This window comes from Camelus dromedarius, chromosome 11 (genome assembly GCF_036321535.1).
Source record: "Camelus dromedarius isolate mCamDro1 chromosome 11, mCamDro1.pat, whole genome shotgun sequence".
Taxonomy (NCBI): domain Eukaryota; kingdom Metazoa; phylum Chordata; class Mammalia; order Artiodactyla; family Camelidae; genus Camelus; species Camelus dromedarius.
The window spans coordinates 2701991-2717552 of record NC_087446.1 but is presented as its reverse complement, the minus strand read 5'-3'; the positions used below and the strand labels follow the sequence as shown (position 1 = coordinate 2717552).

The window sequence follows — 15562 nt, the reverse complement described above, 5'->3', positions numbered from 1 at the left end:
TGACCACGGAAGCAGCGAGATGCCAGGACTGCCGGGGCAGAGGGCTGGGAGGGCGGGGGAGGGCCTGGCTCCTTTCCACCCAGGAACGGCTGCACAAACTCACACCTGCACACGCACACGTGTTCACTATCACACACACCTGCCCTTTGCACTGGGGTGTGGAGACAGGATGCAGACACTAGCACTGCTGACAGTTCACTGGAACCCCCATGTAAAGAGCCGTCATCGACACCGTTCCAGAAAGGCCATACTTCACTGTGTCTTCCTAAGAAGATACCTGGAAACCAGAGTGGCTTCCCAACATGCCAGCACAGTCCTGACCACCTCATTTGTCGCCCTTTGTCCCTTCACTCTGGCCACAGCGGGGAAAGCCTGGCAGTCCTGGGGCACCAGAGGGCCGGGCACCTGATCAAGCATGGACGGCTCTAAGGGCCCCAGCCCTGCCACCCTTGGGGCTCCGCTCCATCAGCACCTTTTGGGAAATGCCGTGGCTGCACCTGCACGGGCCCATTTCTCAGCTGGCCCATGGAATGGGGCTTTCCTTGTGTCCCCAGGCCGTGGGCTCAGCAGACAGGCTGCATTCACCCTTGATCTGTGGACCTTGTACCTGGGAACACACAGGACACAGCCCACCTCTGAGTCACACCTGCCACACACTCCCACCTCCAGCCTAGTGACCAAGAGGACAGAGAACTTCAGGAGCCCGAGTGGTGCCTCACCCCACTGACTGGCTCCTGCTCCTGGAACCCCACTCTCCCACCACCCACCTGCTCAGAAAGGCCAGTGGGAGCTACTGAAATAAATTCTAGAACCCACATCCTCAGAGGGGGTGCGCCATGGGATCCCTAGGTCCGAGCTCCAGAGCCGCCTGCCCCACCTGCTGGCTGAGACCCCTGTGAGCCCCAGACGGCCACCTGTGAAGCAGGGACTGCACCAGGATCGCTCCGAGGGCTGTGGCGAGGGTTCCGTGGGGCAGCAAACACAGCTGTGGGCACAGGAACGCCACCCTAACAGACGCAGCCCTCAGACTAGTTCTGAGCGGGCCGAAGCAGGCCCACGACCGCCTCTCTCCCTGACGGTGGACTCAACAGCAGAACAGAGGGACAGAGGAAGAATCAGTGAACTAGAAGATAGGACAAAAGAAATCACTCAAACTGAACAGAGGAAAACAGAACCAACAACAACAGATGGAGCCTCAGGGACCCGGGGATCACAGCAGCAGGCCTCACCCTGCGTCCCCGCAGGCCCTAAGTAAAGAAGGAGGGGCCGCAGAAGTGCACGAAAAAATAATGGCTTGAAAACTTGCCAAATTTGCAAAAGATGTAACCTCAATTATGATTCATCCAAAGAAGTCTAACCCAAGACATGTCACAGCCTAGACTCTGGAAGTACAAAGCAGTACAGAGTACAAAGAAAAGAGTCTTAAAGTCAGCAAGAGAGAAACAACACTTTACCTACAGGGGGAGAAAACCTGAATGACAGTGGATTTCTCCTCAAAAACACAAAAACCAAAAACCTAAAACAAATAAATGGAAACCAGAGGGAAATGGCACAATGTGTTCCCAGTGCTGAAGAAAAAGACCTGTCAACCTGAATCTTACACCCAGCAAAGCTGTCCTTCAGGGATAAGGAAGAAATCAAGACATTCTTAGCTGAAGAAAAACTTAGCAAACTTGTTGCCAGCAGACCTATCCTAAAAGAAAGGAGGTAGAAAGGAAATGAGTCCCCGAAGGAAAAAGAAAAAAGGAAGAAAGAACACAGTCATCGAAGATATGGGTAAAGACAGTAGAATTTCTTCCTCTTCTGGGTTTTCTAAAGTATGTTCGAGGGTTGAAAATAAAAGTGTAACACTAATGTGGTTCTAAGCGCACGTAGAGGAAATAATTAAGACCATCTTACTATAAAACAGAGGAAAGTGAAGTGATGCAGAGGGAGGTAAGGTTTCCACACTTCTCTCAAGCTGGTAGGTGACAGTGCCACCAGGCGGGGCTGAGACACGCACACGTAAACCGACACCCAGGGCAACCGCGGATACGCACTCAAAAGCAACATGGACATCTCACCGCAACGAAAAACCAACCAAAAAGATTCAGATATATAGACAAGTCAGAATGCAATTCTAAAGAAATATTTTTAAGTAATTCACAGGAAGGCAAGAAAAAGAAAGTAAGAGGAATGAAAAATAGAAAACAAAAATAAAATGGCAGAGCTAAGCCCTAGTATATTTACATTAAAAAGACACAAAGTGGCCTAGTTGATTTAAAAAACAGGACTCAACTCTATGAAGCCTAAAGAAACACTTCAAATCTGATGAGGTAAGCAGGCTGAAGGCGAGAGGCAGGAGTGGCTGCGTCAGGAAGCACGGCAGACTTCAGAACACACAAAATGATCAGAGATGGGGAGGGGCATCACATGGTGGGAGAAGGGTCCGTCCAAAATGAAGACGTGGCAATCCTGGACGTGTATGCACCGAACAACAGAGCAGGAAAACACGTAAAGCAAAAACTGACAGAACTCCAGAGAGAAACAGAAAAGCCCACACTCGTGGTTGGAGACTTCAACACACCTCTCTCAACAACTGACAGAGCCGCCAGACAGAAGACCAGCAAGGATACAGAAGAACTAACACCACCATCAACCAGCACGGGCCAACCGTTTCCCCAGCACCACCAGACAACAGCCCCGCGTGTTCTTTCCCCGTGCCTGCGGACACGTGCCAGGACAGACCCCGTCGCTCCAGGGGCTCCTTTTGCTCTTCGGTTCATTCAAACTTGGGCTGGTGTGGGCGGGTCTGTATGAAACTGGTCAGAGGGGAACGGACTGGACCAATTCCAGTGCCTATGGCCAGTCTGCAAACAGGGCTGCTGTTCCTCGGGGGAGGCTGAAACCGCCCCTGGTCTGATGGGCTTTCTGCTTGCAGGCAGTGCATGGCTGGGTCAGAGCCCAAATATGTGTGTTCTCCAAACTGCAGGAGCAATTTTTCCAGGTGGCCAGATTTGTCTGCTTGCTTCAGTCAAAGTATTTCCAGTCATCTGGATTAGCTGCTTTCATAATACAATACACTGGTATTCTTTTCTCATGAATAACAATTTAGAGCAGGGTCAGCCAACTCCAGGCCAAATCTAGCCTGCTGGCTACTTCTGTAAATAAATTTTTTATTGACACATGGCCACGTGCATTCATTCACATGCTGCCTGCAGCTGCCTGCAGTGCTAAAACAGCAGAGTTGAGAAGCTGTGGCCCACAAAGACTAAAATATCTGCTATCTGGTTCTTTAAGAAAGTGTTTGCTAGTTCTACTTTAGAGCAACAAATAAAAGCTAACCTTGGGATTATCTCAGAATAATTGCGATATTTATGACCACGTTCAGCTACTGTTAACTCGCGTAATTGGACAATCACTAAGGGACACGGAGGGCAGGACTGGTGTTTTTCTGACACCTGCTTTTGAAACCACAAAACTTGGATTCTGAAAAATCTCTTCCTGAACTAATCACGTGCAAATCTGGGAAGAAGTAAGTAGACAGGATTGCCATTTATTTCCTATTCAAATACACTGAGATTTCTCCCTATCAAGATGCGCTGGTAACTGTTTCTACATAATCTGACTGCTGACAGGACTTCTGCCTTCGCAGTGGGGCCGAAATGAGACCCGTCAGGTGGGGAGTGAAACCCAGCCCCCTCGGATCTGTGGTGTTCACGCCTGATGACTGCGTAGCGTTTGTGGGCTTTACACAAATTATTTGGCTTCCTGGCCACTTCCAATGGTTTCAGACCCACATCTCTTTGGAGAAAAGTAAAGGTGCTCAGAGAGCGAGTGACCAGCAGGACCCTGGCCCCCGGTGCTCTCCTGCCATCAGCCGCCAACCCCGCCGACCCCACAAAGGGCCCTCCCGAGCCCAGTCCTGGGCCGGTCTCCTTCCTCACACACGCAGCAATTCAGTGTTTACTCGGCACCTACTGTGCACACAGAACAACAGGAGGAACTCCGGAGGAGCGGGAGAGAGGCACCAAGGGGCGGGGGTGGGTCCGTCTGACACTGGACTCCCCCCCCTGAGAGAACGCAGGGGAGGCGAGACACAGAGTCCAACAAAGAAGAAAGAAAAAAGAAAGCAAGTAACACGAAGTACAAAGACATAAGCAGCAGAGAGGGACAAACAGCTCTGCAAACCACCAACAGAGAGATCACCGAAGGGCCAGGAACTAGAGAGACTGGCCTTGACCGAGGGCGAGGCCCGACCGCAGGGCCGGGGAGGGGGCTCACCGCCGGAGAGGGCCGGGGCGCAGGGGACGGGCTGAGCGGGCTCAGGAAGAGAAGGGGGCGTGGAGTGGCCAGGGTCAGACCGTGGGGAGCCCTGAATGCAAGCCTGGCAGCACGTGAAAGAACCTTCTAGCAGGGCAAGCATCCCCGCGGGAAGTGGCCAGCTGCCGTCCGCGGAGGCGCGCCCAGCCAGCCACCGGGGCAGGGCCGGGGCGCTGCGGCTCCATTAGCAGGGCTCTGAGGTGCTTCCCAAACTTCCACCCCGACAAGCTGGGGTTCAGCCATCAGAGAAGGGCAGTGGGGGTTGCACAGTGAGCCAGGATGGAGACGGGAAGACGAGGGGCAGGTGGTGGCGGCAGTCATCTGAACCAGCCGGTGAGGGAGCTGAGACATCGTCACCCAGTGGCAGGTGACCCTGAGAACCCGCAGCAGCTGGCGGGGGCACACGGGCCTGGGGGCAAGCCCAGAGCTCCAGCTGGCCGGGTTGGGTCTGAGATGCTGACAGTCTCCAGTGGCAAACTGGGCGTCGTCGGAAACTTGGAAACAAAGCTCGGGGGAAATCAGGACAGAAGACAGAGCATTAGGAGAAATCCACATGGTGCTAATCACTGAAATCACGAAGTCAGGACACAGTGTGAAGGTGAAGCATAGCTTACCCTGGACCAACCTCTCATTCAGGAAACAGCACACAAACGGCAGGGACCAACCACAATCCCTAGAAATTGCTGTGTGCAGAAGTCCAGACTGTTCGAGAAGATAGCTAAATCAGGTGGGGGGCAGAAAACCAAAAAACATCAGCGGTATCTTAACAAACCCACACAGAAAACACGTCTGGAGTATGAAAGACAGTCCCTTAGACCCTAGTCTTTGTCCTTAGGACAGATGACCCAACGCAGCAAATCCACCGAACGATTCCCTTAAAATGTGTGAATTTTACTGAGTGCAGATTACACCTCAATGAAGTTGATGTTAATAAAAATCATGTTCCAAGAGAAGAGACAGTACTACGCATATTTACAAAGACACGAGCTCTAAATATTATTCATTGCTGAAGGGTAAGATGAGGGTGATTTTTTTTTCTGTGTGCTTTTCTGTGTTTTCCAGATTTTATTAGATCAACAAGAGTCTACTTTTGTGAGCAGAAAAAAAGTGTTTTAATATTTGTGTGCCTACGTTTTGCTGTGCATTGCCTAGGGGTGGTGCTGGGGACACTGTAAATACAGAGGGGACTTGCACAAGGAGCTTGCCAGCAGCCCTGGGGCATGGAGGGGGCTGTGGGAGGAAGGGGCGGGTTGTCCTTCAAAGGCAGAGCCTGGGCGGCACCCTACCCCTACCCAAGGTACCAATCTCACTCACACACACACCCCCTCCTCCCAACCCCAACTCTAGAGGAACCTGCGTCCAGAGTCTCTCTGAGCGCGTTTTCCTGCAGCCCCGGGGGTATAACCCAGTACAGTTTCAGTCTGTTTCAAGTTGAACCACCTCCTCCAGGGTGAGGAGCCTCTGTCGGGTTTCCTGTTTTCAGTCCGCTGACTTCCGACCAGGCTGGTGCCCCGGGGAGCATTCACTGACTCCCAGCTTCCTGGAAAGCAGCCCTCCTGGGGTGCAGAAAACTCCGCCCTCCCCATTCCTGGTGCTACCTTTGCTCTCAAACGCCGACTCACCCCTCCGCAGAGGAAAGAGCATGTGCCTGGATGAAAAGCCAGCTCCCTTTTGTACATCACATACCTTCTGAGCAATCAGTTCAAAGCTTCAGTTTTCCTGTCTGAAACAGGAGCGATACTATCGAGAAACCCAGCGGGTCGGACGCGGCAGTCACACCAAGTGCACACAGTGGCCCGCCAGGTCCCTTCTTGTCTGTCCTTCTTTCAAGGTGTTTTCAATTCACTTCTGACCCCAACCGTCCCCTGGAGCCTGTTTCTGCACAACCTCCCTTCCCACCCACCCTCCCCCCGCCGCAAGGCCACAGTCCCTCCAGGAAAGTCTGGACACACCTGGGGCTGTGGCAGGGTGGGCACTGCCACTCTGGAACTCAATTAAATGCCCCAGGGACTGGTTCACGTCTCCCCTACTGACCAGACTGCCCTGGAGCATGGACTCCCCGAACTTGTGCCCGGTCCTTTGGGCCTGCAGAGGTGGGAAGAGAGCCCCAAGCTGCAGCAGCGGGGTTCCTGCGCTGCTGACCCGGGGTTTTTGCATCATGGTAGAGAGCACAGAGGGTGCTGAGAGCAGGCTGCTCCCTGAGGAAGCCCACCCATCAGGGATCCTGCAGCCCCGGCCTCTCCAGGGAGGGGAGGACCAATCTCTCGGCGTACCAGTTGGGAAGCTCCGTGTGAACCTGCAGGAAAGGGCCTTCACGATTTGTGAGAGTGAAGCAGCCACCATTCCGAGAAAGAGGGTGGGCAGCTGTGAAAGTGAGGAGTCCGCAGAAGTCAGCTGACCCAAAGTGGACCCTGCCACGCTGCACGACCCAGAATCCGGTGACTAGAAACCATAATAGTAGCCAGCCAAGGATGCCGACGCTGAAAGCAGGCCACAAGTGGCCTCCCACCCAGACGCCCCGAAGGGTGGGGTCCATCCCGCATCCACGTGGCGGCTCAGGCCTGTGGGAGGCCACACCACCCGGTGCTTAAAAGCACAGCCTCCAATCCAAATCCGGTTCAACCACTAACTGGGCCAGTTTCTTAAACTCTGTAGCTCTGTCTCTTCATCTGTAAAAGACAGGAGAGCTGCTCTGCAGGAACCCATCGAGTCTGAATGGGACATGGCACAGAAGCATGGTGGCTGCACCCAACTGCCCCATTAAACAACACTTCCCCGTTCTTAAGCCAAGAGATTGACAGGCAAGTTCAAAAGCCCTCGGGGCCAGGCCAGGCCAGGCCAAATCCAGAGCTCGGGCCCTGGCATGTGGTGCCAGGAGGCTGGAGGGTGCCGTCCAAGGAAGGACATTTTTTCCAAAGGGGACAACAGGAAGCTGGTAGAAGAGTAAAGCCTCAGACACCCAGCCACAGACAAGCTCCCATCTGTGTCTGGTGGCCCCGAGGCCCAAAACCAAGAGTCCAAGACCACCCTTGACCATGGCCCCACCCCCCAAGCAGTGTCAGAAAGCACACCGACTGCGCCCAAAGCATGTGCAAGGCATCCCAAACTCAGCACGACCACCAGAGAATCCAGATCTCCACCCCCCCCCGTAAGTAAAACATCCATTCCTGCCCCTCCCGCAACTTCCGTCACCACAAACTTGGAATTCACGCTCCCCTCCTGCTCATTCAATCCACGCAGACCCAGCCCTGCTCCCCATCACCCCTGCCTGGACGAGGCCAGCACCTCCTATCTGCAGTTCCTTGTCCCTCCTCTGTCCACTCTCCTCCAAGCCTCCGCAGGGGTCCTCTCACCAGGGGACTGCATCTCAGTCCTTGCTACCCAAACAGCCCTGTTACCCCCCCAACCCCCAGCCTCTTGGCCACACCACGTGGGCCTCCCGGCTGGTCTCAGGCCCTGGCACCTGCTGTCCCCCTGCCTGGGCCATCTCCCCCAGCATGCACAGATCTCTCCAGGGCTCTTGTCCAACACTGCCCTGGGACCCCCCCTTGCCCCCACCCTGCAGGGCTCATCTGCTCAGACACACACTCCTCTGTGTGCTCCCCTGTTTCCTGTCCTAATGGAAAATGCCCCACTGCAGCAGGGACTTTGCCATATGCACTGAGCCGAGGCAAGGAGACCGCTGCACTCTCCCCAGCAGGCCTTCAATAAAACTTGCGAAAGACAAATGAATGAAATGGAACATGCCCACACTCGCCAGCCCGGGGCTTCCTCTGCCACAGATGCCCCCTCCTTCTCACTGTCCAAATGGGCCTTCTGTAATCCTCCTCCTCCTCCCCAGGGTCAAATGACATCTCCCTGATAAGCCTCTGTCCATCCCTCTGCCACTGGACAGCTCAGCCCCTTCTCCTTGGGGAGAAAGTGTGTCCTTTTTATTTAAACTACACTTCTCCAGATAGGAGGGCCTCTGCAGGTCATGTGTCCAGCCTGTTGCATCAAACTTAACACCCCTCCTTGCCCCGCGGGGAGCACATCCCAGACGGAAGGGCATCAGCCCTTCTTTCACTTTGCAACAGGAATTCCTGTCTCCCCTCTGGTTCCCCGCTAACAAAAAGCATCTGTCCTCGGGTTAAACTGAAACCAAGTTTGGGAGGGGAGCCACGGGCAGTCCCTCGGGGTCCATCCGTAATCAACCTCACAATCAGTCCGGGCCGTGCCCTTCAGATACTTGCGGGCCAGTCACAGCCATGCGGCCCCCTCCAGCCCCCTCCAGCCCTCCTCCCGGGCCGCAGACCTCCCCCGCGGTCATGACCCCGCACCTCGCCCTCCCGGGTCGCATCCCCGCCGGGCCGCAGGTGCCCGGGCTCCTGCCCTCCCCGCCGGCTCCTCCCGGCTCGCTCTTTGTCATCCCGGTCGCGGGAGCGTAGGCACCCTTGGCGCCCAGGGCTTTTCTCTGCCAGCTGCTGCCGAAACCCCGGCTTCCACCTCCCCGGCCTCCCGTCCCCAGGGCCCCCGCCTGCCGGCCTCCTCGCCCCCACCCCGCCCTCCCCGGTCAGCCCGGCGGAGCCCGCGGGCCGGCGGCCACACTCACCCGCGCCGGGGTCGCCGGCTCCGGGCCCCGGGCTCCGCCACCAGCGCAGCAGCGCCCGCGCGGGGTCCAGGCTCACGGCGCAGCGCTGCTGCTTCACCCACAGCACCGAGCGCAGCGGCTCCGCCGCCCCCATCGCGCCCAGCCCCGGGGGCGCCGCCGGGTCTGCCGGGCGGGGGGGCGCCAGGAGGGCACGCGGACGCCGAGGGGCGCGGGACCGTTAGCGGCCCCTGGAGCCCGGCCGGGTCGCGGCGGCGGCGGCGGCGGCGCGGGGCGGGCGGGGCGCGCGGGCGGGCGGCGCTGCGTCACCCCGTACGCAGAGCGGCCGCGGGGACCGAGGAGGGGCCGCGGGGGACCGGGCGGGGGAGGGGAGGGGGCGGAGCAGGGGAGGGGGTGCTGGGCCAAGGGGACGAGGGGGGATCCTGGCTTGGGAGGGGGCCGGGCGGGGACGAGGAAGGGCTGCGGTGGGAGGACCGGGCGGGGGACCGGGAGAGGGGCTGGAGGAGGAGGGGAGGGGGAGGGGCACGGTAAAGGGGAGGGGGCCGGCCGGGGCCTTGGAAGGAACGTGGTGGGGTGGGACAGTAAGGGGTCGAGGAGGAGAGGGGTGGGGGGTACTGAGCAAGAGGACGGGAGGTGGGGGAGGGGAGCGAGGAGGGGGCGAGGGCGGAGGCTGGGCTGGCGTTGGGGCTGCGTCGACCGGGTGAGCTCGCCCGGCGTGTCCGCAAGGTTCAGCTCAGGCCCAGGAGGAGGCGGCTTCCCCTCGCGGCCAGTATAGTGTCTGGGCTGCAGTCGCCGGGGGCGTGGAGCTCAGTAACACCTCCCTGGCAGGCCGTCGTGACAGGCGGAGTCCCTCCAGTGGAGCAGAAATGCTGCCTGGGCGGTCGTGTAGACGCGGCGGGAGGCGGTGGGCCCAGGGCGGAGGACCTAGCCTTACGGCGGGCCCGAGGTGACCCATGCTGATCCCCGCTGGGCCGGCATGGGTGGTGTGACTTTGGGCATCAAGTCGCATCTTGGATCTCCTGTCTTCTGGGCCGTCTGGCCCTATCCTTCTCTTGGAAATAAATAAACCTGGAAGGCCCCGCGGGTACCCACGGCGTAGACCCTACTGGACCCTGCAGGGAACTGCGCACCATCTCTGCTTATAGGCCCATCCTCACGACTAGGCGCTGAGGCAGACGCTGCTGCACCCCCACTTCCTAAGGGGACAGTTTTAGGCACTGGGATTTAGCAATAAGGGATTTAGGCACTGGGATTTAGCAATAAGCATTCAGACACTGGCAGTGTGGGTCAGAGGATCCCGCTGTGTCTGCACGTGAGTCTGAGGATAGATCCCCTGAGGAGGTGTATCCTGGTCACAGGAGCAGAGGCACTGCTTGGAGGCCTGCCAGGGTCCAGCCAGCCTTCACTGTCTGCTGGAGTAGGTGTCTGGGCTGGGGGCTGCAGAGAGCAGCTCAGGGTGTCCCACGGCCCCAGGTGGGCATGGTCAGCCCGCTGCAAGGGGAGGATGCTGGATGTTAGTTGCCTCGGAACCACCAGCGGGTAGGGGGCCTGCAGGCTGGCAGGCAGGGAAGGCTTTCTGGAGGAGGAGTTCCTCCTCTTAGGGGCCTGGGAGAAAGCTGGACTGGCAGCTGAGTCCTCCCCTCTCCTCCTGAGCAGGCCCAAGGAGAGGGGGCTGCCATTCTGAGCACTTTGCTGAGAGGCATCACCCCAGGGCCCCCAGGTTCTTTTCCTTATGACCCTGCCAGCTCACCTGACCCCTCTCCACAGGGGGCCTTCCCTGACCATGCAGCTAAGTGGAGCACCCACCCCAGCAGGGCTCCAGCCCCACTCCCAGAGCACATTCACCCCCTCAGCTCCACGAGCACATGGACTTGTCTGTCCCCAGAGTCCCAGTACTGAAAACAGTTGGACGCGTAGTAAGTCCCACAAGTGCATTTGACCCACGTTATCAAGAAACTGCCGCTCAGAGATGCTGACTAGCTCGCGTGGAGGCTCGGGGCCCAGAAGTGACAGAGGTCCAGCTCTGGGGGCCCTAGCCACCTGCGCCCTCTCACCTCAGCCCGCCCTCCTCAGCCTTGCTTCCTCTCTCCTCCTCCTGCACCAGCCTTCCCTGCAGATGGAGGGAGGGTGGGCCCGAGGCCTTGCTGCCTGTGTCTGGCACTGGGGAGCCACACATACAGGTTTTATCCCACCAGTTCCCCGTGATTCACTCCTCCCAGGGTGACCAGCCTCTGTTCAGGCCAGGTACAGGGAGTCAGCAGTAAGGACAGGGCAGAAGGTGGGGTGTGAGTTCTCTAGCCCCACCTCCCTTGAGCAAGCCATACCTGATCTCCAAGCGCAGTGTGGCCAATGGCAGAAAGGCCTGCCCTGCCTCCTCCCTCCCACGGCTGCTGCTTTGAGGCTCAGAAAATGTAGACATGAAACTTCTTTGGAAATCCTGCGCCAGGGTCAGGCAGTGGCTGGTATCACCACTGTGGCTCACGAAAAGGGATGGCAGGAAAGGGCCGATGGGCAGGGACGCAGGAATGCCAGCCACCCTGCGGGGGGCCTCTTCCTGTGGCCTCCCAGGGCTGGGCTCCCATCCTCCTGGTTATTCACCCAGGATCCTTTAATAGCACGCATCAGGTCATACAATCCTGTAGTGGGGGGAGGGCGGGGCAGAGAGGACTCAGACCCCCCCCCCCCCGCCCTCAAGGAGCTCTGCTGGGGAGACCACAGCTTCAGCTACAAAACACTGAGGAGCCCCGAGGAACCCCTGCCTCTCTTTACTCAGTAGACTGGAAGTCCATGGGCCAGGGGCTCATGGTGGCTGTTATGAGCCAAACTGTGACCAGCCCTCCTCAATCACATGTTGAATTCCTAATCTCCAGTAGCTTAGAAGGTGAGTGTGTTTGGAGAGAGTCTTTCTAGAGGTGATTAACATAAAATGAGGCCTTATGGGTAGACGCCAGCCCAGTGTGACGGGAAGTCTGACTAGAGGAGGAAGTTTGGACGCTCGGAGAGACCAGGGTGCCGTGCACAGAGAGTCAGACGTAGGGAGAGGCAGCAGGAGGGTGGCTGTCTGCAAGCCCGGGAGAGAGGCCTCAGAGGAAGCGCACGCTTTGGGCACCTTGGTCTTGGACGTGCAGCCTCTGAACCGGAACTGAGAAGGCAAACCTCTCTTGTTTAAGCCACCTGGCCCGTGGCAGTTTACAGCCCTGGCAAACTGCTACAGTGGCCTTCCACCCCAGGGGGCTGTCATCCTGGTGTTGGCTGGGGAGGGACCTGGCCAATGCAAGGCCCCAAGCTTAAACTAGGGTGGAGGGAAGGTACTGAAATCAGAAGTTCAGAGAGGGTTGGGCAGGGGGTCGGGCCCAGTGAGGGCTGGGGGCCCATGCCTCTGAGCACAGCTCTGGGGACATGGAAGGAAAGAGGCAGCTTTGCCCCGGAGCAGCCGCTGGGCCCCTGCTGTGTGCCAGGTCCCAGTGGGGAGCTGGCTGTGAAGGCAGTCAGAGCAGCCAACGATTACTTCCAAAGGCAGGGGTGCCTCGACCTTCTGCGTTCAGAATGCACTCTCAGCTCCCTTGCTGGTCTCGCAGGCACCTGGCCTCTCCCTTTCCTGTGCTGGGCTCGGGCCAAATGTTCTTCCCGCCTGTCTGCCTGGGAAGCCCCCTCCCCCGCCTTCTTTAAGGCAGGTGGATCCCTGGGCGGTTGACTCCCTGGGGCTTCACCCGCATGGGGCCTCCCTTCAGCCTGCAGCTCTGCAGAATGACAATGCTGGGGCCCCAGCCTGTCGCTAACCTCGTGTGTGCACAGCTGGCCCGTTCCTCACTGGGGCTTAGATGTGCCCTGGCAGGCAGCTAGGCCAGACAGCGTGGGCTCAGCTCAGCAGCCCAGAGCCCCGATAAATAGGCCAGGCCCTGCCGTGCCCCCTGCCGGGTCCTGGGTCCAGTCGGCAGGCGTGGGCTGCTGCCTGGTGGCCCGACTGCCCTGCAGCCCGAACTGGCCAGCTTGTCTAGGCCGAACAGCTTGCCCAGCCTTGGCCCACGCCCCTGGGCTGCACTGGAGCTGCCCAGGTGACGTCCCACGTGGGCGGCCGGGATGCTGAGACACTGTCTAGGCACCCAGTACTGCCACCCCACACCCATAAGCATCCCGCCCACTGCATCATCCATGCCAGGTGCCCACTGGCCCCTCCTGCCACAGAGCGCTGGCCGCCAATGGGGACCTGGCACGGGCAGCTCCTTCTAGTGCCATCCCTTCCGTGGCCTCTGACCTACTTTGCCTCTGTCCCCGGAGCCCCTGGCCGTGTTTACTGTGACAGCCACCTGCTTATCTTCCCTGACTTCCTCACCGAGCAGTCAGCGCCCGACCTGACATGAGAATGCTGCTGGGTTGGGGAGGGAGGACACCTGCACCAGCCGCACACTGGCTGCCCCTGCCCGCCACACCGCCCCCCGCCCTCCGTGCAGGAGGAGGAGCTGCCACCTGCTGTCCGTCAGGGCTGACCGCCTGGAAGAAGTGCCCTGGGGAGAGTAAGCCAGTAAGTTACAAAACGCCCTCCCCTACGTTGCTTATGTGACGCAGAGAACAACCTCCGGAAATGAGAGTCTTCTGCCCCATTTTAGACCAGGAAAGACTGGAGGCCCACAAAACTAAGCTGGCCTGCTTGAGGCCTACAGAAAGGTAACTAGATGGTGGGAGAGTCTGAGATGTGGGGCCAGGAGAGACACACAGGAGCCGCCTCCTAGGCCCCAGCAGGGACAGCCCCGGGCACTCCAGCGGGGGCACACAGGACCCTCCTGCCTGACTGGCTCTGGTGGGTCCTCACTCAGACCTGCCCACCTGGGAGAGCCGCAAGCCTGGGCTGGCGGGGAGGGTGGCTCTTGGGGTGGTGGCCAGAGAGCAGATCTGAGCTGGAAGGGCCAGTCAGGTGGGGCTGGTGGAGAATAAGGCCGCAGGTGGCCAGGGATCAGAGATGCCTGCACACCTGGGTACTATGCAGAGCAGTGCACCCTGGGGGGACACTGAAGGCCAGATGGGGTTCAGTCTGGACCCCATGGGCTCCCCAGGCCTACTTGGGGGACCTGCCTGGATTGGGTGCTGACAGGATGCCTGGCATTGTATTTAGCAACAGCTTACTTAATCTTCAAGGTGACACTGCTCTGCAGGAGAGGAGACAGCCCCCGCGAGGTTAGGGCCTGGGCCTAACCCAGTGGCAAGGGCTGGAATGGGGAATGACACGCGGGGCTGTGAGACTTCGAAGGCTGCCTCACCACCCCTGCCACCCCCAGCCATCCTGTCGGCAACATTCCAGGTTTCATCTCCCCACGGGGAGCAGTTAGGAGGCCCCGAGGCCCAGCCTGCCTGGGTATAGTTTGCTCGGCAGCAGACCATCCTGAGAAAAAGGCCGGCTCCTGTAGGGTGAATTCTGGGCCTGCTCAGGGTGGAGGGAGCCTTCCCCTCCCTATCTCTGCAGCTGGAGGAGCGTGTGTAGCTGCTGGGGTCCTTAGAGGCAGGGGACACCCAAGGCAGGGGCGGGGAAGGCTGAGGGGCATCTGCATGCAGGCCTCCCCTCCCTCAGGCCTGGAGTGGAGTCCACTGCTGCTTGATGCAGCTTGGCCTTGACTCCTTCCAGGGTGGGGGCTACCACAGTGTCCAGCCTTGGGGGCTTGGGGGAGGAGTACCCCAGAGGCTGCCATAGATGGTGACATCTATGACCCCACATGCTGCTGAGTGGCCTTTGGCTGTGTGGAGTGGGATGTGGGGGTGGGGAGCCTGACCTGGTGCCCAGGGCTGCAGGGCACACAGCCGGGGCGATGATAACACAGGAGAGCCGTCAACTGGGATTTTCAGGCTGATGAGGGGGCTGGGTAGCTCGCTCGGCACGCATGTGTATTTGCCTTTTTATATTCAAGGTTTAGAAAAAATAGAAGCAATTACAAAGGCTTGGGAGACAGGTGATCTGAGTCAGCCATGGTGGGGGAGGGCAGCACTTAAGTTCCATTAACCAGGGACAGGAGACAGGTGGCTCTGGGGACAGGAGGCTGGGCACGGGGCGGCGTTTGGAGCCTGTGCACCCCAAGGAGGAAGAGAAAGCCTGCTTCAGACGGACCCAGGAAAACGCAAACACCACCTGGAGGAAAAACGATCTTAAAGATGAGGAATAAACAAACACAATCTGGGTTCAGTCCAGAAGTTTTGAAAGAAACAAGGAAGCGACTATTGAGTCCAAAAATAAAACCAAACCAAACCAAACCAAAACAAAAAAAACCCCATACACAAAAAACAAAGGAGGAAGAAGAAAAATCAATGGAAACAATATAAATTACAAGCCCATCTTAGGCAATTACTGAGATCAGCTACTGTGGAAGCAAGACACACCAGGGTGAAAAGATTGCTGGGCGGTGCTGGCTGGCCGGAGGACACAGGCCGGAGGGACACCAAAGAGAATACAGGGTGAGCTGGGAGCTGCACCTCACACGCACGTTTGTGTAGCAGGCCTGAAGACCAGAGGGGAGAAGGGCACCAATTGTGAACTTGGGGCGTGGGGCTCAGATCAGGGAACCTGGACCAGCTCGCCCCACCCCCTTTACAGATGGAGAAGCTGAGGCCAGAGAGGGGCAGCGACCTCTGAAGAAGCCCAGGAAGTCGCCATTCCTCTGACCCATGCTCACTGAGCCCTACTGTGTG

The 15562-nt window shown here is 58.3% G+C and overlaps 1 protein-coding gene across 1 annotated transcript in view; it reads right to left on the bottom strand.

Annotated features, from left to right (window-relative positions):
- The window catches only part of CERK (ceramide kinase), a 39631-nt gene extending 30524 nt beyond the window's left edge, over positions 1–9107 (bottom strand). Inside the window, exon 1 of the mRNA XM_064491356.1 lies at positions 8894–9107. Coding sequence (XP_064347426.1) covers positions 8894–9026 — 133 coding nt within the window. The 5' untranslated portion in view covers positions 9027–9107. The remainder of the gene's footprint in view (positions 1–8893) is intronic.
- Positions 9108–15562: the final 6455 nt, after the last annotated feature.